Raw genomic sequence first — 26,414 nt, forward strand, 5'->3', positions numbered from 1 at the left:
AGGAAACAAGCCCCGTACACAATCAAAAGCAGTGCCTGTTTTATTAATACTTCACATCTTTCCAGGGCTCAGCCTTGGCACAGAAAACAGGTTATAGGGCTAAAATTAAGCCAATAATAATGCATACATTTGAAAGGTAAGCCCAGAGAAGGTACAGTACTTCATTCAAAAGGACCCATCCAACATTACCACCATCCCAAGACGTATAAATTATTCTCCCTGCCTGTTTACAGATTCTGTAACAGCTTTTGAAGATTTATTTTCCTTACACACCTTGAAATGCTTTTTTTAAGAGTGATTATATGACCATGGGGTTGGAAATCAAGTGATTGTGTTTTTTTCTTATTATAACAACATCAAAATCCTTTCAGCTACTTCAGCCTTTAACCTTAGGCAAAATTTGATTTTAAAGTTACAGAAGCAGGAAGAAACCTAAAGAAGGGAGAATGTGACAAAAACCATTTGCCAGTACTGAGGAGGTGGTAACGTCTTCTAAATTCAGAATGGTGCCTAGGAACAGTTTCATTGCCAAAAAGGAGAAAAAGGCAAGGGGAAGCTATCTATGGTGCTGTCCTCTTTCTAGGGATCTATTCTGTTTCCAAGGATGAGCTTTTTTAGAAAGGTCACACCCCTTTTGCTGGTAGCAGCTAAGGACCTGCAATGTCAAGATCAAGGTCACCTTGGGTGGTATTCAAGGTCAGTTGCACTCAGAGAAGACCAGGGCTTTTTTTCAGTCAGAACTCACCAGAACTCAGTTCTGGCACCTTTCAGAAGGGCGCCATTGCCATTCTAAGAGAACGAGGGAGGCGCTCATGGTGAGTCCCAGCTCCCCTTTTTCTAGAAAAATAGCACTGGAGAAGACCCATTTAAATTAATACACTTGACTAACTTAGGCCCATTGATTTTCAGTGGGTCTACTCTGACTAGGATTTAGTTACAATGCAACCCGTTAGGAAAAACACACCGTGGTTTTCTGGTTCCGAATGTCAAAAATTTACACTCGGGTTGCTAGAGTCAAGTCAAGGCCTACAATACTCACTCCTTAACACATGTGGTGTTGTTTTTCTGTCATCACAACACCAGCCTTTTTCTCCCCTCCATTAAATCTGGATTTCCCCTTTGCAGGGAAAACCCAAAGAAGTTAAACAGAAAAACAAAAATGGTTGCCAACGACCTGTTTGCGATATCTCAGTGACCCGTTCAAAGCATTAAGTCCTTGTTTGGAAGCACCTAAATTTCTAGGCCCTAAGGCTGGACAGATAGGCTTGACAAGTGCCTGGGCAATACCTTAAGAAACCTTTAGCAACCATGAAAGAGTTCAGCAAGATTCTGGCTGGCCAGTCGGCAGGGGTACGAGGATCTGCAGTTACAAGAAACATTCTGAAATGCACAACAATGTTAGGTGCTCACCAATTTTTTTACTGTGAGCAAATTTTCTCCTCAGCTCAACAATACCCCTGCCTAGTGGCATGGACATTTAAAAAATATTTTGATGTACCACATAGCACTTCCATGCTAGTGACATGTTGTAGCCTATATAGGGGGAAGAGAAGCACAGCCTCCGACCAGACAATATCCTGGCTTGTAATGCTGTCTGTTTTCTCTGGACCTAGCCGCATCAGACAGCCTCAAGTGCACTGTTTAAAAGTGGTGCAAGCTTTCAGCCCCAAGAGGCTTGCTTCGCACAGAGAAGATGAGAGGGAGAGGTTATAAGTCCGCATTAGAGAATAAGTACATTCACCGCATGTGGGCAGTCACACATTCAATCCTTGGCACCTCTAGATAGGTATCTCTGCAGCAGCTAGAGTGAAAAACCCGGAGTGTCACTGTTAGGGCAACACCAGATGGACCAACAGCTAAGTCTCATGACTTCATAAATGTATTGAAAGACATGTCCTTGTGGAATATGCATCTACGTATCTATGTTAGATCAGCACCTGAGCTACTCCAAAACACAAGGCCGCCCATTAGCTATTGCAGTGTGTGTGGACTTTGCAAAAAGAATTCGAAGTACAAAATGTTCCACGACAGATCGGCATAAATCTTCAAGCAGAGGAAAAGGCCTTAGGGGTACACCCACGAAACTAACAAGACTACATTTGCAAGTCAGTGTTGTTGACCCGATTTTACAGATGGGGAAAACTGAGGAAGAGAAACTAGGAAGCCAAAGCAGGGGACTAACACTGAGGGCACTTCCCTCCCCTGCAATTCAGTTATTAGTGCAATCTTCCTTCCTTCCATTCACGCCATGTCTTATCTCCCTAAGGGAAGCCTCTCACGGATCCCCGATCGAGATCAATGTAATTTTCCCCTCTTCAGTTTGCCAGTAGGGAAAACATCCCTGTTTGCTTTGCCCAGGGATCTCTCTGCTACCGGTAAGATTCAAAATGGGGAGCGAGGCCCCTTCCCTCCCAGGCCACGGTGGGCCCACGCTCCTTCACAAGGTTGCAGCGCTGTCTGTTGACTTGAGCTTGGTCTCCATCTCCAGTCGCGCTTCGGCCTCCTTGTACTGGCTGGGGAACATGCTGCTCCCCACCAAACTGGCCGTGCCCTCTGGGTCACAATCCACAGGGAACGGGAAGGGGGCCGAGATGCCAGAGTGGATGGAATAAGCATCCAGCAGGAACTCTTGTTCTGCGGAATCTGGGAAGTCCATAGCAGCTGGCAGCAGGATATCGCTCAAGGTAGGGCCGTTGTAGGAAGAGAAGTCTTGGCCCAGGTTGTAGTCCTCAAACAGGTCCGGCACGGTGATACGCTCCAAGTTGCTCAGGCTATTCCTGTCTTCCGAACCGGTCAAGGAGCCATCTGCAACGAGAACAAGGAAATCAACGCTACACGAGGGCATTTGAGAACAGTCACAGACCCCCTCCACAAAACATGGCAGAGATCAGGGGTCAGCAAACTTTTTCAGCAGGGGGCCGGTCCACCGTCCCTCGGACCTTGTGGGGGGCTGGACTATATTTTGAAGAGAGAAAAAATGAACGAATTCTGTTGCCCCACAAATAACCCAGAGGTGCATTTTAAATAAAAGCACACATTCTACTCATGTAAAAACACCAGGCAGGCCCCACAAACAACCCAGAGATGCATTTTAAATAAAAGGACACATTCTACTCATGTAAAAACACACTGATTCCCGGACCATCTGCAGGCTGGATTTAGAAGGCGATTGGGCCAGATCCGGGCACCGGGTCTTAGTTTGCTTACCCATGGCATAGAATCTTCCTGCTTAGCAAACCCTGTTAAGTACAGCGATTCAATTTACTGAAATTGGGGAATGCTTAAATGCATCACTGTGTGCTTAATTCTGGAATGTTCCCCAGTAACTCTCGTGTCACGTGAGAGGCATCTTATTACATTCTCCGCCTTATTTTGTGCGTGAGAGACTTGAAGTGTTATGGCTGCATCTCCATGAACACCGAAGGAGAGACACGTGTTAGATTGAAGGAGGTGAGGACAAGTGACCCCACCTAGACCCGAAGTCACCCCCCCCCAAACCAGGCCTCAAACTGTCCAAAATTCCTTTTCTCTCCTCTAAAAATCCACAACTAAAGTTTTCCTCTGTTTTCTCACAAGATGCTGTGGCATAGGCAAAATGTTATTCTTTTATCAGTACGAGAAGGCTTCAAAAAGCTAATGAATAGGCTCTGTCATTGCCAAGAATACTCAAGCCGGAGAACTGAGTCTTATCTCACTCTAGTTGCAACATCTTGAACACGCTGAACCGCAAGGCTCCTCGACCCCCTTGGCTTCTCACCCACTTTCCTGGGAAGAGTCCAAAAGAGTCCCAAGACAGGAGCTTTCTGTTCATGCTCAGGAAACTCACTCAACATGGGGCAGGACTCCAGAAAAGGAGGAGAAAGGGGAGGGAACTGGAAGGGGAATATATGCTCTGTGCAAACAACTGTGAACTCGTGCTTGTTTTTGAATCTATCACACTTGCTCCTTCTACCAGTTCATGGATGGTAGAAATAAAGCTTTTTCTCCGAAACTATTCCTTGAGTGTCTGTTTGACTCCCACTCCCTCTCCCAGGTGCAATACTTTTTCCCACCCGAGGGCAAAGCCTCATAAGGCTACAAGATAACTCTTCTCTAAACGCAATAAAGGGGAGATGCTCGCTAATGTGCGAATGTATGTGACAGAAAGAAGTACAGAAGTTGATGTTCTCCCAAAGAAGCAGTAAGGAGAAGTCTGCTGGAAGGAGAAAATGGAAGCCTCTTAGAAAGAACTGCATGGCTTAGCTTGAGAGCAAACACTGGAAAAGGAAGAAAGAAACACAGTTTGTTTGACTGTTTAAGGAAGAAGCTGCAATCTTCACCTAAGAAAAACTAAGCCCATGCTTGGATAAGCATGAGAATGTGAATATTTTGCATATATTCTTCTTCAGCTATATGCTCTGCAAGTAAAAGCTTTTGTGTATTTTAACAAGTGGACACTGTTTTAATTTCAAGGAAAGAGTCAGTATTGCTCCAGATTTGGCTTCCTAGCTGCAATTTAGCTACTCTGCCAACAAACCCTCACCTTGGTTTAGCTCAGTTTTTAAAGCACTTTGCAGGGACGGAGATCCCAGAATAGCCAAGTCAAGTGACTTTTTCCCAAGGTAACAAGGGAATAAGAAGAGATCTTCTGGATCCCCTCTTGCCATTTGCAGCAACTGGTATTCAGAAGCATGCTACTTCTGACAGTGGAAGGAAGCTGTCAGAGGCCTAGATTTGACTTAATTTTTATACTGGCTCACCACAACAGTGGCTTTGCCCGCAAACTGGGTTCCCGAAACATTATGGAAAGCCTCTGGTGTGTCTTTGGGGAGAGGGGTTGGCGGTACCAGCGCTGTGCCCTCTTTGATAATTTTCTGTACTACTGGATAATACTCCGTTTAGAACTCAGTAGGCTCCAAACAGAGGCAGGCTTCGGCCTAGCCTGGCCGGACTGACCTGCGGACGGAGTCAAGTTGAAATGGTCCATGTACACTGGCTTTTTTCTCTTCCTTTTGGCGTCGATCCCATGAGGGTCTGGTGAAACAAAAAGCAAAAGGGAATTTGGATGCAACTGTCCATGGTGTGCGGATTCTGCAAAACATATCCGTGACCCCTTGGGCAGCAAACCAAGTTGCCAAGTATACAAACCTGGGCCAGAGAGCTCCTCTAGGACATCGGGCATGCCTTGCTTCCGTTTTTTGTTGACCCGGTAAGTGTCTGCAGAAAGATTGATCCAAAGGTTTGTCAAAGAAGTACACTTTCATTTTATTTTTTGCATTTTAAAAGGTAAAGGGACCCCTGACCATTAGGTCCAGTCGTGACCGACTCTGGGGTTGTGGCGCTCATCTCGCTTTACTGGCCAAGGGAGCCAGCGTACAGCTTCAGGGTTATGTGGCCAGCATGACTAAGCTGCTTCTGCCGAACCAGAGCAGCGCACGGAAACACCGTTTACCTTCCCACTGGAGCAGTACCTATTTATCTACTTGCACTGTGATGTGCTTTCGAACTGCTAGGTTGGCAGGAGCAGGGACCGAGCAACAGGAGCTCACCCCGTCACAGGGATTCGAACCGCTGACCTTCTGATCCTAGGGTCTGTGGTTTAACCCACAGCACCACCCGCGTCCCTCGCCAGCACCCTCTTGTTTTTCCTATGGGTAACAAGCCACCCACTGCAGCTTTTTGAGATTTCACTAGGTGTTTCCCCCACTAGGCACCAAGCTTCTCTTCACAGCCTTGAGGACTAGAAACTTGCGAAAGCCACATTCCTCATTCTGCAGAATTTGCAGAGACCCGTGAGATAATGAGCGCTTCAAAGAGGAAGCTGCTCCAAATTTCCCACTGCATACGGAGGCAAAACATTTGTTTGAACTGTAGAAGATTTTAGCAGCTGAATAAAGCAATCTGCTTTAAGGGCCCCAGACCCCAGGGAGAATTAATCTGGTGCTTGCATTCATGCAGTGCTGGGGAACCAGTGGTCCTGCTGATGTTGTTGGACTCCAATTCCCATCATCCTTGCCCATCAGTCGGCCTGGCTGGGGCTGATGGGAGTTGGAGTCTAGAAACTTCCAGAGAGCCACAACCTCCCCATTCCTGCATTAAGGAACGAGAGAGTGCCATCGCTCAGTGACAGAGCACACGCCTTGCACAAAGACGTTCCCACGTTCAATCTCTGGTAAAAAGGTAAAGGGACCCCGGACCATTAGGTCCAGTCATAGCCGACTCTAGGGTTGTGGCGCTCATCTCACTTTATTGGCCAAGGGAGCTGGCGTACAGCTTCCGGGTCATGTGGCCAGCATGACTAAGCCGCTTCTGGTGAACCAGAGCAGCGCACAGAAACGCTGTTTACCTTTCCGCCGGAGCAGTACTTATTTATCTACTTGCACTTTGACGTGCTTTCGAACTGCTAGGTTGGCAGGAGCAGGGACCGAGCAACAGGAGCTCACCCTGTTGCGCGGATTCGAACCGCCGACCTTCTGATCGGCAAGTCCTAGGCTCTGTGGTTTAACCCACAGCACCACCCACGTCCCCTCAATCTCTGGTATCTCTAGTTAAAAGGAAAAGGTATAAAGTGAAAGGGAAGACACACTTTGTCCAAGACCCTGCCAGCCAGTGTTAAGCTAGTTGGATGAACCGCCTGACCTGGTACCAGGCAATTTCTTATGCTCCCATCATACCATTGTCCTTTGGCAGGTAGGTGAAGTTGAAGGGGTCGCTGGAGACGCTGTCCGTCAAACGGCGGAGGTATACCTCCACCTCCACCGGCTCCACGATGTCAAGGTGCTGGTACGGTGGCGTCTTGAAGACAATGGCAATCTGCCGGTGAACATCAGCTTGCGAAAAGTCAGCTTTCCCCTCCCACTTGTCCCTTCGAAAGATGATGGAGATGTCTTCTGCAAGGACGACAGAGGCAAGGAGGTCCTTTTAGATAAGGTCTTCCCCTCCAGGAAGTCTGATTATTGTCTGCCCAAGAAACTACTCTATTCCAAACTTTAAAATGGGAAGCATAATGCTGGCGGTCAACAAAAGAGGTTTAAAGACTCTCTCAAAGCAAATATATATAAAAAATGTAGTATAAACACCGACAATTGGGAAACACTGGCCTGCGAGCGCTCCAATTAGAGAACAGCCTTTAACGAAGGCGTCATGGGCTTTGAAGATGCCGAACTCAGGACGAAAAGGAGAAATGTGCTAAGAGGAAGGAACAGCTTGGCAAATCCTCACCGTGATCAACTCCCGCCCAGAAACCTATGTCCCCACTGGAAGGATGTGCAGATCCAGAATCGACCTCCACAGTATTCTAAAGATACACTACTGGTTAAAACTTATTTTTTCCCCGGCCGGTTTGGCTCCTTTAACACTCTTAGACACCTTTCATTCTACCTGGAAAGCTTCCCTGTTTGAAAAGATAAGAAGCTTGGGATTCTCCCCGCAGATCTTGATAGCGGCAGGATATGAGAAAGCCAGAAGTCAAGTGCTTCAACGCATTAGGGACATAGAGCTGCAATGTCATATGGGCAAAATGGATAAACATGCCACAATTAGAGACTTTGGGAGAGGGTTCTCACCCGCAAATTATCTGGCTGATTTACAAATACCTAAGTACAGACACTGGAAGGACAGATCGTGAAGCTGAGGCTCCAATACTTTGGCCACCTCATGAGAAGAGAAGACTCCCTGGAAAAGACCCTGATGTTGGGAAAGATGGAGGGCACAAGGAGAAGGGGACGACAGAGGACGAGATGGTTGGATAGTGTCTTCGAAGCTACAAACATGAGTCTGAACAAACTGCGGGAGGCAGTGGAAGACAGAAGTGCCTGGCGTGCTCTGGTCCATGGGGTCACGAAGAGTCGGACACGACTAAACGACTAAACAACAAGTACAGACACTCCTTTACCCTGGCCAGATTTAACGTTCTGCCCTCTGCCCTGCTGCTAGGCAGATACGAGGGCAAACCATATGAGTCACGTGTTTGCCCATGTGGCTCATCGGAAGTGGAAACAAGTCTGCATGTATTGCTGCACTGTAGTTACTACAAGGATCTACGCCTGACCTTTATTGCCCCAGTTCTACAAAAGCTTAAAAATGAACCAGAACTCCACTGTATGAGAGCCTTGGTAGAAGATAAGGTTCCTGAAATTACGATCAATGTTGCCAAATTCTGTGTAGCCGCTATTAGGCGCAGGAAACAAGAGCTTTCCAATGCCAATATGCAGGCGAAGGTAAATACTTAATTTTATTTATGCTGTCTAATTTTAAATTGCTGTTATGGCCTAATCTGTATTGAAATTGTCCTTGGTTTTTTCCGGTGTTATGCTTTGCTGACTAGCTGTAAGAGTTAATCTGGTCTGTGACCGTTTAATAAAATTTGATAAATTTGACCTCCACAGTCACTTACGGACTCACTGTTAAGATTGTGTTCATGGAAGACAATCTTACTCGGCTACGAGGGATTGCCAAAGAAAGAAGATGAGCTCTGCCTCCTCTTAAGAATGGAAGCTGAATCCATCACACTTCTCTGTTTTCCTCACGGTTGTGTTGAACCAAAGCTGAAATGTTCCGGAAGGCCTTCAAGCACCATCTTTGGTAGTCAAGATAACCCCAGAATAATTGGCAGTTGTTGCAAGAATGAGCTCATATATGTTTATAGTCACTTGCTTTTATGTGTGGTAGTTGGCTGCCTTGATGCTATGCTTATCTGTAAACCATGAGAAGCTTTGGCTAACTGCCACCTATGGCCTCACCGGCCAGGTGTTCTAGGAGGTTGTGGGTAAACTGACGTATGCTGGTTAGTGCATAAAGGATGTACCGTATTTTTCGCTCTATAAGACGCACTTTTCCCCTCCTTGAATGTAAGGGATAATGTGTGTGCGTCTTATGGAGCGAATGCAGGCTGCGCGGCTAAGCCAGAACAGGGAGAGGGAGTGCTGCGCAGCGCTCCGTCTTGCTGTTCTAGCTTCAGGCTTAGCTGCGCAAAGCCTCCGCAGGGCAGCGGGGTACCTTCATCCCGCTGCCCTGCGGAGGCTTCGCGCAAAGCTAGACCAGCTAGAGGGAGCGCTGTGCAGCGCTCTCTCTAGCTATTCTGGCTTTTGGATAGCCCCCGCAAAGCCTCTGTAGGGCAGCAGGACGAAGGCTCCCCACTGCCCTGCGGAGGCTTCGCACGGCTCTTGCAGGAAGTGGGGGGAAGGGACAGAGCGCGCGGCTCTGTCCCTTCCACCACCTCCCAGAAAAGCCCCCAAGAACCGCGCTCCTTTTAAAAAGTGCACGGTTCATGCGGGAGATGGGGGAAGGTACAGAGGGCAGCCTCTTCCGGGCAGGGGGAGCCTTCATCCCGCTGCCCAGGAGAGGCTTCAGTGGCTATCCCAGAAGCCAGAACAGCAAGAGGCTGTCCCAGAAGCCAGATCCCTGTTGCTGTTCTGGCTTCTGGGATTCAGATTTTTTTTTTCTTGTTTCCTCCCCCGCAAACTAGGTGCGTCTTATCGTCTGATGCGTCCTATAGAGCGAAAAATACGGTATATGCATTTGCTTGGGGGTGGACAAGTCATGACAACCTCTCACTGTTGCAGTGTCTGTCCTGAATCTGTAAAGGCAGTGAGACACTGCACTCTGTGTTGTAAGTTGACACCTTTCTTTAATAAAGCACAAGAACGGGCCATTCTGGCATTTTTGAAATCCCTCTTTGGGATTCCTGCCTCAAACCACTTTCACAGGCCTGCGGTTCAGAACAGCAGCAAAACAGGCACCCAATCAAACAAGCTCAGCAAGCCTGATGTGCTGGAGAATGAGACCCGCGAAAGATCCCTGGGGGTTCTTTTCACTTACCTTTCTGGACTTTATCACACAGCAAATAGAGCTCCTCTCCACCCGTACAGCTGCCATACTCCTTATTCATCCGGTAGATTTTCAGCTCCGACGTGTTTGTGGATTCTGCATGGACCCAAACCCACAGCGTTAGGATCTGACCCTGCTTCCCATAACCACATGTGTTTTCTTTTCTGCTCCATGTGTCTGCAAGGGACCTTCTCCAGAGAAAGCCCAGATCGTACGCATAGCAAGGGGTGCATGGAAGGAACATTCCCTTAAACGGCAATCATCCAAAGATAAGATACAAAACCCATTCCGATGTCAGGGCTCACTCCTTGGAAAAGCAAATTCACAGGGCCTGCGGAGTCCAGCTTTGACCAGGACACTGATTTGAAAGCTGAAGTGTCGTGGGTTAAGGAGCTGTAGTGGGTTCTTGGTCCTGAGGCTGATGATCAGAGGATCCCTGAACCTGAGGCTGGAAGGCAGGCAGGCAGGCAGCTGCTGAACCATCCTACAGCACCAGGGCCTATATACCTGGAGACAGAAAGCTCACAGGCACCTTCCCCCCACCCCAAGCCCAAGAAACCGCCTCCCACTTTACTTCAATGGTCCAATGGCACAGGAGACCAATGGAGTACAGGGTACTGACCCTTTGATGGACTCCAGTTTCTCCACAAGGAAACTGAGCCCAGTCAAGGTAGAAGCTGTTGTTGACTTCCAACCCTTACTGGAGCAAGTTTCTCACCAGGAGCTCTCCATGGTCCTGAAGCAACCAGCTTGCCGTACCCCAAGGCTTCTCCCCAGATCAGAATATAACGCTTTTGATCATGTGCAGTGTGTCATTCCCTCCTATCCACTAATTACAACCTATTTTCTGGGTTTTGTAGGGTCTCAATCAAAAAGCACTGGATTGGCTGGATTCCTAACACCATGTCTCTGCTCCCCCCCCCGTGTTTGTTTACTTGCCCTTGTTATTTTCCTTTGTAGCCACGGCTAGAAATCACCACTTGCCCACTTCACCACTTTCCAATACTCCCCATTGCTTACTCTTGTCAAAGATGGGTTCTGAAAGAACAGGGCTGAGGTGCCGCGTCTTCCCTGTGCAATCTTGGTATGAGACTTGAAAACAAATCCTGACCACGTTCATGTCAACCTCCTGGTGATTTTTTAATGAGCCAGCTATACAGAGACACAAGGAGAGAGAGAGAAAGTGAGAAACAGAAAGAGCAAACCAAGCTCAGAATAGACGCATTTGTTGTATATATGAGCAGAAACAGGGGCTTTTCAGTGGTGGCTCCCCATTTGCGGAAAGCTCTCTTCGGAAAGGCTCGTCTGGCGCCACCATTACATAGCTTTAGGCACCAGTAGGGCTGCCATACGTCCAGGCTTTCCTTAATACATCTGGAAATTGGGCAGTGAAATGGCGCCCAAGCAGATTTTTTGCTGAATTGGCAAAATGCCTGGGAAAACCCAGACATATGTCAAGGAGGGTTGTTATTTTTTTATTTAAAAACTGCTTTAAAAATCAAAGAATAGCCCAAAAATGTTTTGTTTCTTGGGAGATTTTTTGAAGCTAAAAAACAAAAAGCTCAATAACTTTGTCCTGATTTTCACTTTGGGGAATATGGCAACCCTGAGTACCAGGCGAAAACATTTCTTTTTCGCCAGCCCTTTGACTCTCAATTATCCGTGGCCATCTAGTCCTGTGAGCTAAGGGTGATGGGAGTTGTAGTCTAAAACATCTGCAGCGCAGCAGGTCGCAGCAACCAAAATGGCCGCCATGCTCTTGCGATAAAAAACAACAGGAAGGTGGCGTCCTGGGTTTTGGCTTCAAGGTATTGGAGGGTGCACATTCCACCAGCATCAGGAGGACCACATGCTCCCCAGTTTTGCCTTGATGGTCTGCCCAACTCACAAAGGCCTCTGGCCGCCAGATTTTGGTTCTAGTCCTGCAGGAGCTACTATGACCAACCCGGCCTCTCAATACCTTTGAAAGGATCGATCCCAAGTTGCAGCTTTTTCTCTATGGATTCCTCTATGTCCTTCTTCTTCACGCACTGGATCCCAAGGTTGTTAAAACTGCAAAGCAATCAGAAGAGAGTTTGGGGTTCAGGAAACTGGAAGGCTGCCAACAAAGGAGGCGTTTTGCTTCCAAGCTGCATTAAACCACATTGGTCCATTTCTCCATCTAGATCAATGTTGTCTGCAATTCTCAGCGTTTTGATCTTTTTCAGTCCTGACCAGAGACAGCGGGGATCAAGAGCATACTCACTAGGATTCTAAATTTTAAATTGCACTTTAAATTGCATTTTAACCTGTATTTTAAATTGGTTTTTTTTTCTATTATGTTTTTACAGTAATTTTACTAGAGTTAGCCACCCTGAGCCCGGCTCTGGCTGGAGAGGGCAGGGAATAAAGAAATTTTATTATTATTATTATTATTATTATTATTATTATTATTATTATTATGAACTTTAGAAGATTTCGAGCACAGGCCAATAGGCATACGTTTGCACAAAATTTACATGTGCTGTTTTGTATGCGCAGCTGCAGATTTTGACTGCAAATGTCACAGAAAGCAAACAAAGTTATTTCTCATCCAAATAACTCAAAGAAGCCATTCATTCAACTGGCACCCTTTGTACCCTGTCCCAGATCACTCCACTGCAGTTCCTCTTCAATTCATTTGCTGCCCAATTCTTTTCCCAACAGATCCTGCTTGAAATCAGTTGGATTCCCCTTCTATTACTCCCAGATCATCTCATTTATTATTATTATTTTAAAAACACACTTATTCAAAAGTTATAATACAGCTTTATCCACTGCCGTAATGTGTAATATTTGTAATATCACAAAACGGTAATTCCAATCCTCAATCCCTCATCACCGTCATCTCTAAATATGGTTATCTTAAATTAATTTATCCCCCTAAAATAAGTCAGATCGTGCGCACACACACACACACACACACACACACACAATACAGTGTGGTGCAGCAGCAAAAAATATTAATGCTATTCTAGGCTGCATCAACAAATTATAGAGTCCAGATCAAGGGAAGCAATAGTCCCGCTCTAGTCTGCCTTGGTCAAACCACACCTGCAGTCCTGTGTCCAGTTCTGGGCACCATAATTTAAGAAGGATACTGACAAACTGGAAGATGTGCAGAGGAAGGCAACCAAGATGGAAACCATGCCTTATGTGGACTGGTTGAGGGAAATAGGTATGTTTAGCCTGGAAAAGAGGAAACTGAGAGGAGATATGAGAGCCAACTTCAAATATTTCAAGGGCTGGCACACAGAAGATGCAGCAAACTTGTTTTCTCTTGCTCTGCAGGCTAGGACCTGAACCAATGGCTTCAAGTTATAAGAAAGGAAATTCCAACTGAATATTGGGAAGAACTTTCTGAAGGTAAGAGCTGTTTGAAAGGGCAACAGACTCCCTTCGTGAACTCTCCTTCCTTGGAGGTTTTTAAGCAGAGGTCGGCTCTGTCATGGATGCTTTAGTTGAGATTCCTTCATTGCAGGGGCTTGGACCAAATCTACAATTCCATAATCCTAATACAATACCCCCTGCTTAAGCTAGGCCCTGTTGGCACAATACACTTAAAGCAGTATCATACCACATTAAATAGCCACGGCTTTCCCCAAAAGAATACTGGGAGCCGTGTTTTGTTTAGGGTGCTGATAGTCATCACAGTTTTGAATTCTGGTGCTGGAGGAGACGCTTGAGAGTCCCATGGACTGCAAGAAGATCAAACCTCTCCATTCTTAAGGAAATCAGCCCTGAGTGCTCACTGGAAGGACAGATCCTGAAGCTGAGGCTCCAAGACTTTGGCCACCTCATGAGAAGAGAAGACTCCCTGGAAAAGATATGTTGGGAAAGATGGAGGGCACAAGGAGAAGGGGACGACAGAGGACGAGATGGTGGGACAGTGTTCTCGAAGGTACCAGCATGAGTTTGACCAAACTGTGGGAGGCAGTGGAAGACAGGAGTGCCTGGCGTGCTCTGGTCCAGGGGGTCACAAAGAGTAGGACATGACTAAACGACTAAACAGCAGCAGTCGTCACAGAACAGCAATTCCCAGAGGGCTTTAACTATCAACCCCTCTCCACAGGGAACTCCGGGAACTATAGCTATGTGAGAAGGAACAGGGCTCCCCTAGCAACTCTCAGCACCTTTAACAGACCCCACAGCAAACACAGTGCTGCAGCCAACTCTCCACAGAGCGTCAAGCAATGCAAGGCGTTCTTACCTGTGCTTGGGGTTGGCTCGGGGCTTCAGCGTCACTTCGCAGAGACCATTGTTGCAGTCTTTCCCCACCAGGCTGTGAGGGTGGATCCGGTGAGGCCAATCCTTCCACACCAAGCATGCTGTCACCTTCGCTTCTGGGATGCCTGCAAAGTTCTGCAGCTGGAGAAACAAACAGAGAAGGAGGAGGCCTTCTTCTGGGGGCCACCACCAAGGAGCCCACGAACTGCTATTGGCTGAGCTGCCCCTACGGCACCTTCCCAAAGGGCAAGACTTTCATGGATTCTGTGCAGTTCTTCACACAGCCTTCACCAACCTGTTGGCCTTAACATGGCCTTTCTCAACCTCGGGTCGCCAGATGTTGTTGGACTACAACTCCCATTGTCCATGACCATTGGGGCCTGTGAGCTAAGGACGATGGGAGTTGTAGTCCAAAACATCTGCAGCGCAGCCGGTTGGCAAAGGCGATCTTTTAAACAACGGCTGACTGCAAACTAGGCTTTGATGAAACACACTGTTGTGATGCGTCCAAGGGAACGGGGGCAATTGCCAGGCTCCCAGCTGGCTCTAGCCCACCGGCCAGCAGCCGGTCGAACTCTGGTCCTCGGTTCTGCATCAATCTGCGACTCAGAGCTTCAGAAGCCTTTCAGAAGCTGAGCGCGCAAGCCAGCAGAGATAACAAACTCTTCGCGACGGAAGGGCAGGCAGAGGCATATGTAAAGCATATTTAAAGGTAAAGGTAAAGGGACCCCTGACCATTAGGTCCAGTCGTGACCGACTCTGGGATTGCGCACTCATCTCGCTCTATTGGTCGAGCAAGCTGGTGTTTGTTCGCAGACAGCTTCTGGGTCATGTGGCCAGCATGACTAAGCCGCTTCTGGCGAACCAGAGCAGCACACGGAAACGCCGTTTACCTTCCCGCTGGAGCGGTACCTATTTATCTACTTGCGCTTTGACATGCTTTCGAACTGCTAGGTTGGCAGGAGCAGGGACCGAGCAACGGGAGCTCACCCCGTCGCGGGGATTCGAACCGCCAACTTTCTGATCGGCAAGTCTGTGGTTTAACTCACAGTGCCACCCGCGTCCCTAAAGCATATTTACAAGCAGTTTATTCAGCATAGATCAGGACAAAGAAAACATGTCTGCTCTCCTTCATGTCCAAGCAGGAAGCGTAAGGCAAAATCTATACACAAACGGAAGTTCCCAGCAAGCTGTGCTGGAATGTAAACAGACATGTGACATACAACAGCTTAGGTTTAGGTGGAACAGAACATCAATATCCTAACACACACCACTCACCTCAATGGTCGGCAGAGTTTTGTTGGTCTCGGTGCTGAATTCGCCCAAGATGCTTCCAGCCGACCTGCCTTCGCACTGGTAACGGAAACGCATGCCCCTCTGCTTGGGCTGCTCCGTGATCACCAGCCTGGGCGGCTCCTGGATGACGTCGTCCAACTGCTCTCGGGACATCCCTGGGCGCAGGGAGGAGGGGAGAGGGGGCCACGAGTCATCAGAGCATCGGCTACTAGGCAGCAAAGGCAGGGACGTCCCCCTTGGAACCAGCTGGGGCCTTAGCGTCAAGTTGTTAAGGTTCTGAGAGAGCTGGGAAGGAGACGGGTCTCGCAGCGCGCAAGAGGCTGAGAAGGAGGAACCGTAGGGCCGCACCAGGCTCATGCCCATCGGCTCAGCTGGTCTCGGCATTCCGGCTGGTGCTGCTAAGTTGGAGCGTTTGGGGATCAGCTCGGCTGGCCCGTTAAGCGAGACCCTGGGGGGAAGCGAGACAGGATCCACCTCGAAGCCATCTTCCTTAATCAGTTCATCAATGATTTCTGGAAGGCAGAATGAGAGCAGGGAGGGGTTAAGTTCCAGGTTCCGTTCAAAGCGTTGATATTCACGTTTAAACCTCTGAATGGCCTTGGACTTTACGCATCTCAAGAAATCCCCTTTCCCACAAGCGCTGCAATCGTCAGCAAGGCTTCTCTTTGAAAGAGCTGGGCATGCTTGGCCTGTAAAAGAGGAGACTGAGAGGAGATGTGATAGCCACCTTCAAATATCTCAAAGGCTGTCGCACGGAAGATGGAGAAAACTTGATGGCGCCGCCACTGCGACCAGCTACGGCAACGATTCTTAGGAGAAAACCAGGAGGAGGACAGGTCAGAGGAGTTCCAAGGGAACAGTGAAGCAGTGAGGCTCGCAGAGCAGGAGGGGCCAGCAGGGGAGGCAGAATCAGTAAATACAGAGAGGACCCGCGAGGCCGAAAGGACACCGGAACCAGAGCCACGACTGAGCGAGCCACTTGCGCCAGACCAAACGGCCCCATCGCAGCCAGCATCCGCGGAACACGAGCCAGAACACAAACCCCTGACCAGGGAACACCCCAGGCCGCAACGCACACGTAGGCCGCCGGCGTACCTTGAGGACTATGAATGCAACCTCCCAGGCAGCACTGGAACTTAGAGGGGAGGGGTGTTATGTACTGAGTTGAATAGGATCCAAAATGCAGCAGTCTGATTGGTCTTAGAACAATAGGATTCAGAATGCAGCGGTCTGATTGGTCCTAGAACAAGACATAACAAATGCCTTCGAGCTACAAGAAAGGAGATTACGACTAAACATCAGAAAAAACTTTCTGACTGTTATGTACTAAGCTTGCATCCTTGAACAATAGGCAAGTAGGATCCTAGAATGCAACAGCTGATTGGCCTGCAGGAAAAGACCAATCAGGCTCTAGGAGAGAAGCAGAATCAGCCTATTAGGCTGGTAGGATCATAGAATGCAACAACTTATTGGCCTGCAGGAAAAGACCAATCAGGCTCCAGGAGAGAAGCAGAATCAGCCAATCAGACGGGACTCATTGTGTAAATACTGTATATAAAAGCCTGAGGTTTGGGGGGCAACTCAATCACTGTTTTACTAGCTGCAATAAAGAGCATGAAATCACTACAGGATTTCACTGACAGTAAGAGCTGTTTGATAATGGAACAGACTCCTTTGGGATGACCCTCTGCAATTATATAATTCTCATTACAGTACCATGTTTGTGAGAAGCAGGGTTCTCTTGGTGGTGGCACCTTCCCTGTGGGACATTTCTACTCAATCTTTTAAGAAATTGGTTCAAACACTCATTATTGTGTTGGGGATTGCAGAGTTAGCACTGAACAGTGGGAAATGATATACTATATTAATTGAACAGGATGTTTAAAATAACCTTTGTAAATAAACCAGAAGCTTTTCTTTTGGGAATGATAGGGACAGAACTACCTAAATTGTATACAAATTTATTTATGTATAAAGAAAAACTTTGTAAAAAAAGTTTTGCCTTCACCTCCATGGATCTGCATATCAATGGCTACCAGTCATGATAGCTATCTGCTACCTCCGGAATCAGAGGCAATACCACTTGCTGGGAATCACAGATGGGGCAAGCAATGTTGCCCTCTTGCCCTAGTTGTGGCTTCCCAGAGGCATCAGATTGGACACCGTAAGAACAGAGCACTGGACCAGAAAGGCCTTTGATCGGATCCAGCAAAGCTATTCTTATGTCCTCACTACTGTTCTTTGTAGCTGCTGTTTGGGAGATTTAAAAACAGTGCTTTGTTTAAGTAACAGGGAAATAAAGAAATGGTGTTTCGGCATTACTTGTTTCCTTGTGTTTTAGTCTTCTTTTTCATCTTTACAGAACAATCCTACATGATGCTAGGACTAGAGATGCTAGCCGCTGCAGAACCTCCACTATACAGCAGCTACTACTATGCTATAAGATCCACTGTCCTGTGACAGTTTGTGTATATACCTTAAGGTCCATAAACAGCAACACCCTAGAGGTCCCGGGCCCTAAGGAAGTCAGATTAGCCTCAACCAGAGCCAGGGCCTTTTCAACACTGGCTCCGGCCTGGTGGAACGCTCTGTCTCATGAGACCAGGGCCCTGCGGGATCTGATTTCTTTCTGCAGGGCCTGTAAGACAGAGTTGTTCCGCCTGGCCTTTGGCTTGGAATCAACTTGATTCCCTCCCCCTCTTTCTTTTTCCTTTCTCCTCCTGTGAAGAGGCTGCATCCTAAAGTTTTAATGTTGTATTTTAATCTTGTTTTTTAAATTGTATTTTAATCAACTTGTTTTTATTATTGGTTGTTAGCTGCCCTGAGCCCGGTCTTGGCTGGGGAGGGCGCGGTATAAATAAATATTATTATTATTATTATCATTATTATATATGGGTTTGTACTACTGATGAAGCCCAGGACGGCGAAACAAGGCTAATATTCTGGAAATCCTTGTCTTAGACTCTGTGAAAGGATTCTGTGGAACTGTAACAACCTTTCGTGTGGATTTTTGGACTCTATGAACAGACAGGTGGAATAGACATCTACACATATATGGACCTTATGCATGAACTGATTAGAGAATGAATTGATCCACTGGGTCTTCTAGTTTTTTCGTTGACCTTTATGAGGTACTTTTGTTGAAATCTACAGTTTAATGCAATGAATAGTATACTTGATTTATTCAAACGTACAGCCGGTTACGTCTTGTGTGTTTACTGAATATGTTTCACGTAACCAGAGGTTTGTTGTTGTTTTGTGAACCTTCACTATAGCCAAAGAGAGCCCAGAGCAGGAAGGGAGGAGAACAATGCACAAAGTAGAAAACACAAAAGCATCGCATGCCCCACCAGCATCCCTTGAAACACTGCCACAGCTCACTGATCAAACAGAACGCCTAATTGACTTCCACACACAGAAGCAGCTGCTGAACTCCGACAAATCTCTATCTCTTAACACAGTACTGGTGCATAAAATCTTGTTCACATGTTTAGATTAAAGCCACTGAGTTATGTGACACTAAGGGACATACACACATGTACGAATCAGTACTTTAACCACCAACTGGTCCTCCATACCTACACAGAGAACTTGGTTTAGATGCAACAGTCAAACCATGATTTTTGCCATCTCGAATAGGCTTTGTGCTCCTGCTCCTCCCCTCCCTCCATCATTTCCCGGTTCACACAAACCATGGTTTGCCATTACATCTGAATCGGCAAACTATGGTTTTCCTCCCAACGAGGAATGTTAAGCAAACTACTGTTTCCAGTTCTAGTTTGGAAGCAAACTGTGGTTTACCCAGTTGGATGCAACATCAAATAGTGGTTTGCTGAACCAGGAAGTACAGTAAAAGACATGTGCTTAAGCTCTGAAGGGCAAACCATACTTTGGTCATTAAATGTGAACCAAGCCACATGCAGAATAAGAAGAGTTTGGATTTGATATCCCGCTTTATCACTACCCAAAGGAGTCTCAAAGCGGCTAACATTCTCCTTCCTCCCCCACAACAAACACTCTGTGAGGTGAGTGGGGCTGAGAGACTTCAAAGAAGTGTGACTAGCCCAAGGTCACCCAGCAGCTGCATGTGGAGGAGCGGAGAAGCAAACCCAGTTCACCAGATTATGAGTCTACCGCTCTTAACCACTACACCACACTAGCTCTCACTTACTGTATGTTCCTTGTATATGCCAAGAATATATCATCCTAATGTTGATTTTTTTTCCTTACCTGAAGTTTGCTTCACTACTCTGCCCCAAGCCCCAGAATTCTTACCTAATTCATCTGAAAAGAAAAAAAAAGAAAGATCAGTATTTTAAATCAAATCACAGCATATTCCGCCTGTCTGCACATATTGAACAGTGAGGGGTTCACAAGCCAGCCCATGTTTACTAACTCATCAGCCCTGCCTTCATTAAATGGTCATTAGGAGTCCCCTGGGAAGAGGGATTGATTGAAAAACTAACAGCAATAATTTAAGACTTTCGAAAAGCTTTTTTAAAAAACTAAAAGCACATAAAAACTTTTAAGTACTGTAACCCATCCTGGGACCCTACAATAAACGTAAATAATAAAAGTAACAATCATTCCTAGCCTTCTACTTTTTTATTTCTTTCATCACTGAGGGAGAATTAAACTCCGGGTTTCTAAGAAGTTGATCAAAGGGATACACGTGATCCGAACGCAAGCGGTCCTTACCAGCCGTCTCTGCCGTGGGCTGCATGATGGACAAACTGGAAGCTGGAAGGGAGGAGCCTGTAAAGACAAACGATGTGTTGGGAAGCTGCATTCTCCCATAATTCCCAGGCCCTGTCCACCAAGAAAGTGTTCATAACCAGGGGAGACCAACGGAGGCAGCCCACTATTAGAGAAGGCCAAGGGCAATCAGCAATGTTTAAATGCAGACCTCATTTAAAACAACCCACAATGCCCCAGATGCAGTGTCGCCCCAGGGCATCGTGGGAAATTAAAAATGGCGTCTTCAAGCCACTCAGCATGGCGGCTGTTCAAGGTGCACCAGCAGACCAGTCTGACTTTTTTTTCACCTGGTTAGTCTCCCTTCCATCCTCAAATTCAGTACCCGGAAAACCACCTTCCCTTTTTAAGAGTGCCTGAATTGCAGGGGTAAAGAGGTTATGAAGCTAAAGGCTATGTACACAGCATGCATTTAAAGCACACTGCTTTCTCCCAAACAATCATGGGAACTGTAGTTCGCCCCTCGCCGAACTGTAACTCCCAGCACCGTTAACAAAGTGCCCTTGTCATCATCATTGGTTTATTAATCGCCTTGTAACCTAATGCATTCTTACTGCCCCAGAATTCTTCCAAGCTACAGATATATCGTCTACTGCACTATTCACCTTCTAGGGCCAAATATCTACCCTTTGCTTTAATAATAAACGTAAGAAAATCAGGCAAATGCTGCTTAATCAGGCCAATGGGCCATCCTGTTCTCACAACAACAGTGGAGACAGAAACATCCATATTTTGTTCACTTTCCCATTTCACTGCCATACAGCGTATAGTTTCTAAGAGCCTGCCACCTCCAAGGGATCTCCAAACACCAATGGCTAGGGTCTTACACATTTAAGTTGCAGATAGGGCATGCGGGTGGCGCTGTGGGTTAAATCACAGAGCCTAGGGCTTGCCAATCAGAAGGTCGGCGGTTTGAATCCCCGCCACGGGGTGAGCTCCCGTTGCTCGGTCCCTGCTCCTGCCAACCTAGCAGTTCGAAAGCACACCAGTGCGAGTAGATAAATAGGTACCACTCCGGCGGGAAGGTAAACGGCGTTTCCGAGCACTGCTCTGGTTCGCCAGAAGTGGCTTAGTCATGCTGGCTACATGACCCGGAAGCTGTACGCCGCCTCCCTCGGCCAATAAAGTGAGATGAGCGCCGCAACCCCAGAGTCGGCCATGACTGGACCTAATGGTCAGGGGTCCCTTTACCTTTACCTTTAGTATCAAGATGCATTCTCTACTTAAAAACACCTCATAAGAAATCAGAGCAATTTGAAGAAATCTGCAAAGCCACTAGCCCATCAAAAAAAAACACATAAAACCCTACTAGTCTACATACACCTAAGCTTGCTCAACATTTTGTTGTCTGGTTACCTGGAGACAATTTTTGCTCACCACAGGCGACCAGGCAGACGTGAGCTCATTTGCAAAGAAGGGATGATCAAAAAGTCTTTAAAAACAGAGCCACCAGCTTGGCACTCAAGGGTCAAACTTTCTAAAACCAAATGACCGTTCACAGAGCAGGAAACATCTGCTTCAAAACGTTGGAGAAAGCAAATAAAATTGATTTTACTTGCCCACATCCAGAAACTCAAACACACACTCATGCCCCTTCACCTGCCTGTGTAAGAAACCTCCCTGCCCCTTTACTTAATGAGTCTCTTGTGTGAAATGGGGGCGGGGAAAGAAGAACCCCCTGCCTTTTCAGAAAAGGGATGTCCCCAGGATGGCCACATGGCTAGAGAAGGGACCAAAAGAACCCAAACACGCCTGCTCCTTTTAAGTGCAGGATTAAAATGCAGAAATCAGCAAGCGAAGCTTATCACCGTGTGGAAATGAGCAGGCAGGAGGATTTCGACCTGTGCTGTTCAAAGCCAGAGGAAAAGCAGGGAAACCCACCCCAAATATTCCCCCCTCCCGTGGGGAACCCATAAGCAGGATCCGAGCAACTCTCCCCTCGCCTCCTGTGGTTTCCGGCATTTAGAGGCACAGCAGAGAGACCGTGACACTTTCCTGCCGTCCCCAGGCCTCCCAGTGACCCAGTCTGCTGCCTAGACAATAACACAGTGCCCCCAACCCCTGGGCCGGTAACTGAAAAGTCACACACGCCCTCTCTCCCCTAGAACTCATTTCACTCCAGCTGCCCCATACCTAGAGCTGGGGAAGAGAGCATCTCTTTCCTCTGCCAGAGAGGCAATCGCAGCAGCTCCCGTCTCACTCCAGGCCTCTTCATAACCTGGCCCTGAGCTCCATTCCCCCCTCGGTCAGCCCTCCAGCCCCAATTTCTCTCTGTCTGTCTGTCTATTTTTATTATTTTTTTAAGCTTTGAGGGTTCTTGGAATTCCCCTGCTCTGCCGGCTGCTGCTTCCTGATTGGCTGCTGGCTGTCATGAAGTCATGCTCAATGGAACGGGAAAGCCCCCAGCCTAGCGGTAAAGGGCAGGATCTACTCTCAGGCGTGGAAAAAAAAAAACCCAAAACGCAGCAAAAAAAACCACACAACAACCAAGAACCGAGAAAGGAAAAGCAAACAGGCACTCCCTTGTATTTAGTAAGGCAACAGGTGCTAGGCTAAGCGGGGGTAAAGGGGGTGGGGGGTGGAGACTTGGTTTCCTACACTCGTTTTCTCTTTCTCGCTCCGGGCAGGATCAGGCCTGCATGCACACCCAGTTGTTCCGCTTCCAGAGGTGGCCAGGCAGATGCTTCTCTGGAAAGGTCACGAGCAAGCAGGCCATGAAGGAAAAACAGCCCTTAGCACCTGTTGCTCCAAGGTAGACTGCCCCTGCAGCTGGAGGCTCCATTTAGCTGCCCTGGCTTACCGGCGTGCATTCTGAAACCATGAATTCCGACAACTAAGCCTTTTCAAAGAGCAAGTCAACCTCCACACACAGGTGAATTCTACAAGATAATAAGCTGGGTGACGAATAACTTCCTAACAGCAGTCCTGAGCCTACTTGCTAACTAGCTCCTAGTAATAGGAGAAGACGAAAATAATTCTAACCCATCAGCTCTTTCCACTCCTAACTTTGTAAACGTCTGCTGTGTACCCCCACTCACCCGCTTTTAAGGCTATTATTAAAGGTTGTTTTATAATACTTAAAAACAATAGCTTGGAGGCAATGAAGTTGCATGCTAAACCGATAAGAAAATAAAGCAGCCTCCTTTTCACCTGTGTCTTGCGGAGCAGCCCGATGGTCTGCAAAAACCCAGAGACCAAACTGTCGTCCCCCCCCCCCCGCAAACACTGCTGGGACTCCATTTCCCATCAGCCCCAGTCACCATGGCAAATAGTCCTGGGTGATGGGATTTGGAGTCCAAGAACTTCTGGAGCGCAACAGGTTTCCTATTCCTGCCGTAAAGGAAGTTCTTCCTAGGGTGCAGGTGTTTCCCTCCATCCTCTGAAAAGCTTCACCTGTGCTAATATCTGCTGGTCCTTTAAATAGTTGGCAACTCAATGTGGAGATACTGCACGGTTGCTAAACAATCTCTACTCACAGATCAGAATTATCCGTGGTACCTAAACATGCACCAGGAAGAGTGGAAAGGTTCCCAATTTCTGTTTGCTTGTTTCCCCCTTTCGTCACAGAGTTTCTCTTAACTTCAGCAAGAAATCGAACCCAGTAGGGAGTTCAGCGGCCCCTTACCCAGCTCTTCTTTTAGCTGTGTGTCCTCTCCAAATTGCCCCAACTCCTCAAGGCAGGGCTCAGGTTGGAAGATTTCTCCCTGGGCAAATTTGCATCCTCCTCCTTCTTCTGCAGCATCTTTTCCCCCAGCACCAGGTTCAGCTTTCGGTTTCGGGGCTTCCAGGCTCATTTCTTTTGAAGAGGAAAGGGATGGGGGGGAGGAATCAGGAAGGATTTCCAATTCCAGGAAAAGAAAGGAGAGCTGTCATGACCGGAACACACAGCCCCCTTCCCCTCCTTGGTCATTTGGCACCGGAAGCTCCCTCTTCCAAAAAAAAAAGAAAGAAAGAAAAAAGTTATTGGCCAAACCAATCAGCCATGTGGTTTCAAGAAACACAAATTGCCAGAAAGAGAGCGCTGTGACCGGAGCTCAGCTTGATGGTCCATATTTGACTTTAACATCTGTCCACGGAGGCTGGTCCATCAGAGTGAATGGGGCACCTGCCCCCCCCCAGCCCTCCCCTGCCTGCCTTCCTAAGGAGGGAGAAATTATCATCATCTTCTTCATCCTTATCCACAAACACCATACATTTAAAGCGCACCCGCACCAATAATCCTGGGAACTGTAGTTTACCCTTCACAGAGCTTCAATTCCCAGTAAAGGTAAAGGGACCCCTTTTTTATATATATACCTATTGTCTTGTCCATGGAGTTTTCTTGGCAGGGATACTGGAGTGGAAGAGAAGACTCCCTGGAAAAGAACCTGATGTTGGGAAAGATGGAGGGCACAAGGAGAAGGGGACTACAGAGGACGAAATGGTTGGATAGTGTTCTCGAAGCTGCCAGCATGAGTCTGACCAAACTGTGGGAGGCAGTGGAAAACAGGAGTGCCTGGCTTGCTCTGGTCCATGGGGTCACGAAGAGTCGGACACGACTAAACGACTAAACAACAAAGGGACCCCTGACCATTAGGTCCAGTTGTGGCTGACTCTGGGGTTGCGACGCTCATCTCGCTTTACTGCCCCAGGGAGCCGGCGTACAGCTTCCGGGTCATGTGGCCAGCATGACTAAGCTGCTTCTGGCGAACCAGAGCAACGCACGGAAACGCCGTTTACCTTCCTGCCGGAGCGGTACCTATTTATCTACTTGCACTCTGACGTGCTTTCGAACTGCTAGGTTGGCAGGAGCAGGGACCGAGCAACGGGAGCTCACCCCATGGCGGGGATTCGAACCGCCGACCTTCTGATTGGCAAGTCCTAGGCTCTGTGGTTTAACCCACAGCGTCACCCACGTCCTCAGTTCCTAGTACCCATAACCAAACTACAGCTCCCAGGATTCTTCGGGGGAAGTAATGTTGTTTTAAATGTATGATGTGTGTGCAGATGTATCTCTCAGGGTTGCCCTCAAAGAACTCAGCAGGGAGGAAGATGGGGACAAAACCAGAATTAGTTAGCACTGCCGGTTCACTGGGTTTGGCTTCGCTGGCAACAAAAGTGGAACAAACAACAACAACAACAACAGAACATTTGTGGTATATAAAGTGAATTGTGGCAGGAAGCTACAGAATGTGTACCAACTGGAAACGAAGCAGTACGTCTGCATGAAACATTCGCAGGTGAAAACAGTATTAGAACTCCCTGCCCATTGATATAAACCAGGCGTCTCCACTGTACTCTTCAGTGCCTGCTAAAAACATTATAGAGAGGCAAACAGATGCTTAGAAAATTGAGGTGCTTTTCATCTGCTTCAGTATTTTAACTTTTGCATGTTTTAAAGTATGGTTGTATTTCCCCCCTGATTTTATTGTTTTATCTTTTTGTAAAACACTTTGAGGTTGTTGTTTTTATTACATTCAAGCAGTGTGTAGATTTATGAAATAAACTAATATTAATAGCCTCATAAGCACGAACCAACATGAATGCACAATGAATAGGATGTTTGGATAGGGCCCTAATAGTAGATTCTGCCCATTGATACCATAACTTACTAAATATTGTCCTATCTATTGTTCTCCAAATGCAAACAAACAAAACACAATAATCCTTTGTAATGCAAAGCATACTGTAAAGCTGTAAAAAGAGAAATAAATGAATTTTCCCCAATTTCTACTGTGTCAGTCAGTATTTGGAAAGAGATTCGAATGCTGCCCCATTGCGGTTGTGAGTTCTGAAGACATGGTGGTTATTTTAGAGTAATTTATTTTTTAAAAGGGAATGATTATTTTCTTGAATTAGGGAGCGTACCACCATGTGGTACAGCTAATTTCAGATTATTTCATCTGGAGTAATCTGCGGTCGGTTTCCTTCTCTTGAATCATTATTACTGTAAATTAGGAAGAGCATTTATACGCTGATTTACAATGGCCTTCAGGGATACAACGCCGACCAAAAAAAAAAAAAAGCAACACTGAAAAACACAACATATAGTCATTCAATCATTCGGAAAATCTTATCTATGGGGGGAAAAGCGAAGAGTTATGCAACACCTTAAATGCGAATTTATTATTTCGCAAACTATGGCACGTTATTAGCATTTAGCTTCCCCTCCCATGTAAGTCTGCAACATGTGGTAAAGATGCAAAAAGTGGGAGGCGGCAGCAGCAGTTAATTCGGATTAATCCCTCCGGGGTCAACAAACCAGGATCTGTCTCCCTCGCAGGCACTCGGCACTCCCCTGCTGCGGAGCCGCTCGCGAATATACGGTAGCC

At 47.1% G+C, this 26,414-nt stretch overlaps 1 protein-coding gene across 6 annotated transcripts; it reads right to left on the minus strand.

Annotated features, from left to right (window-relative positions):
* Window positions 1-17: 17 nt before the first annotated feature.
* RELB (RELB proto-oncogene, NF-kB subunit) lies at window positions 18-26,411 on the minus strand. Of its 6 annotated transcripts, none has more exons than XM_083627237.1 (12): window positions 26,345-26,411; window positions 23,729-24,032; window positions 20,047-20,103; window positions 15,331-15,860; window positions 14,036-14,193; window positions 11,768-11,859; window positions 10,828-10,959; window positions 9,799-9,903; window positions 6,654-6,869; window positions 5,128-5,196; window positions 4,936-5,013; window positions 18-2,805 (listed from the first exon to the last, which is right to left on the minus strand). In XM_083627237.1, the coding sequence occupies exons 2-12, from the start codon at window positions 23,895-23,897 to the stop codon at window positions 2,438-2,440; spliced, it is 1,974 nt and encodes a 657-aa protein (XP_083483363.1). In that variant the 5' UTR covers window positions 23,898-24,032; window positions 26,345-26,411; the 3' UTR covers window positions 18-2,437. The 6 variants fall into 6 exon arrangements, with proteins under 6 accessions (XP_083483363.1, XP_083483362.1, XP_083483361.1 ...); XM_083627236.1 differs by having other exon boundaries at window positions 26,193-26,406; XM_083627235.1 differs by lacking the exon at window positions 26,345-26,411 and adding an exon at window positions 19,579-19,632 and having other exon boundaries at window positions 23,729-25,804.
* Window positions 26,412-26,414: the final 3 nt, after the last annotated feature.

This window comes from Podarcis filfolensis, assembly GCF_964270895.1.
Source record: "Podarcis filfolensis genome assembly, chromosome: 8".
NCBI classification, from domain to species: domain Eukaryota; kingdom Metazoa; phylum Chordata; class Lepidosauria; order Squamata; family Lacertidae; genus Podarcis; species Podarcis filfolensis.

What these genes read in the sequence shown, in the direction of transcription:
- RELB (XM_083627235.1), bottom strand. Translation starts at nt 23,897, where the DNA reads ATGAGCCTGGAAGCCCCGAAACCGAAAGCTGAACCTGGTGCTGGGGGA. An exon ending in ACAGCTAAAAGAAGAGCTGG is followed by an intron (nt 20,104 to 23,728) that starts GTAAGGGGCCGC and finishes TTGTCTTTACAG; the next exon opens with GCTCCTCCCTTCCAGCTTCC. An exon ending in AAACTCTGCCGACCATTGAG is followed by an intron (nt 14,194 to 15,330) that starts GTGAGTGGTGTG and finishes TTGTTTCTCCAG; the next exon opens with CTGCAGAACTTTGCAGGCAT.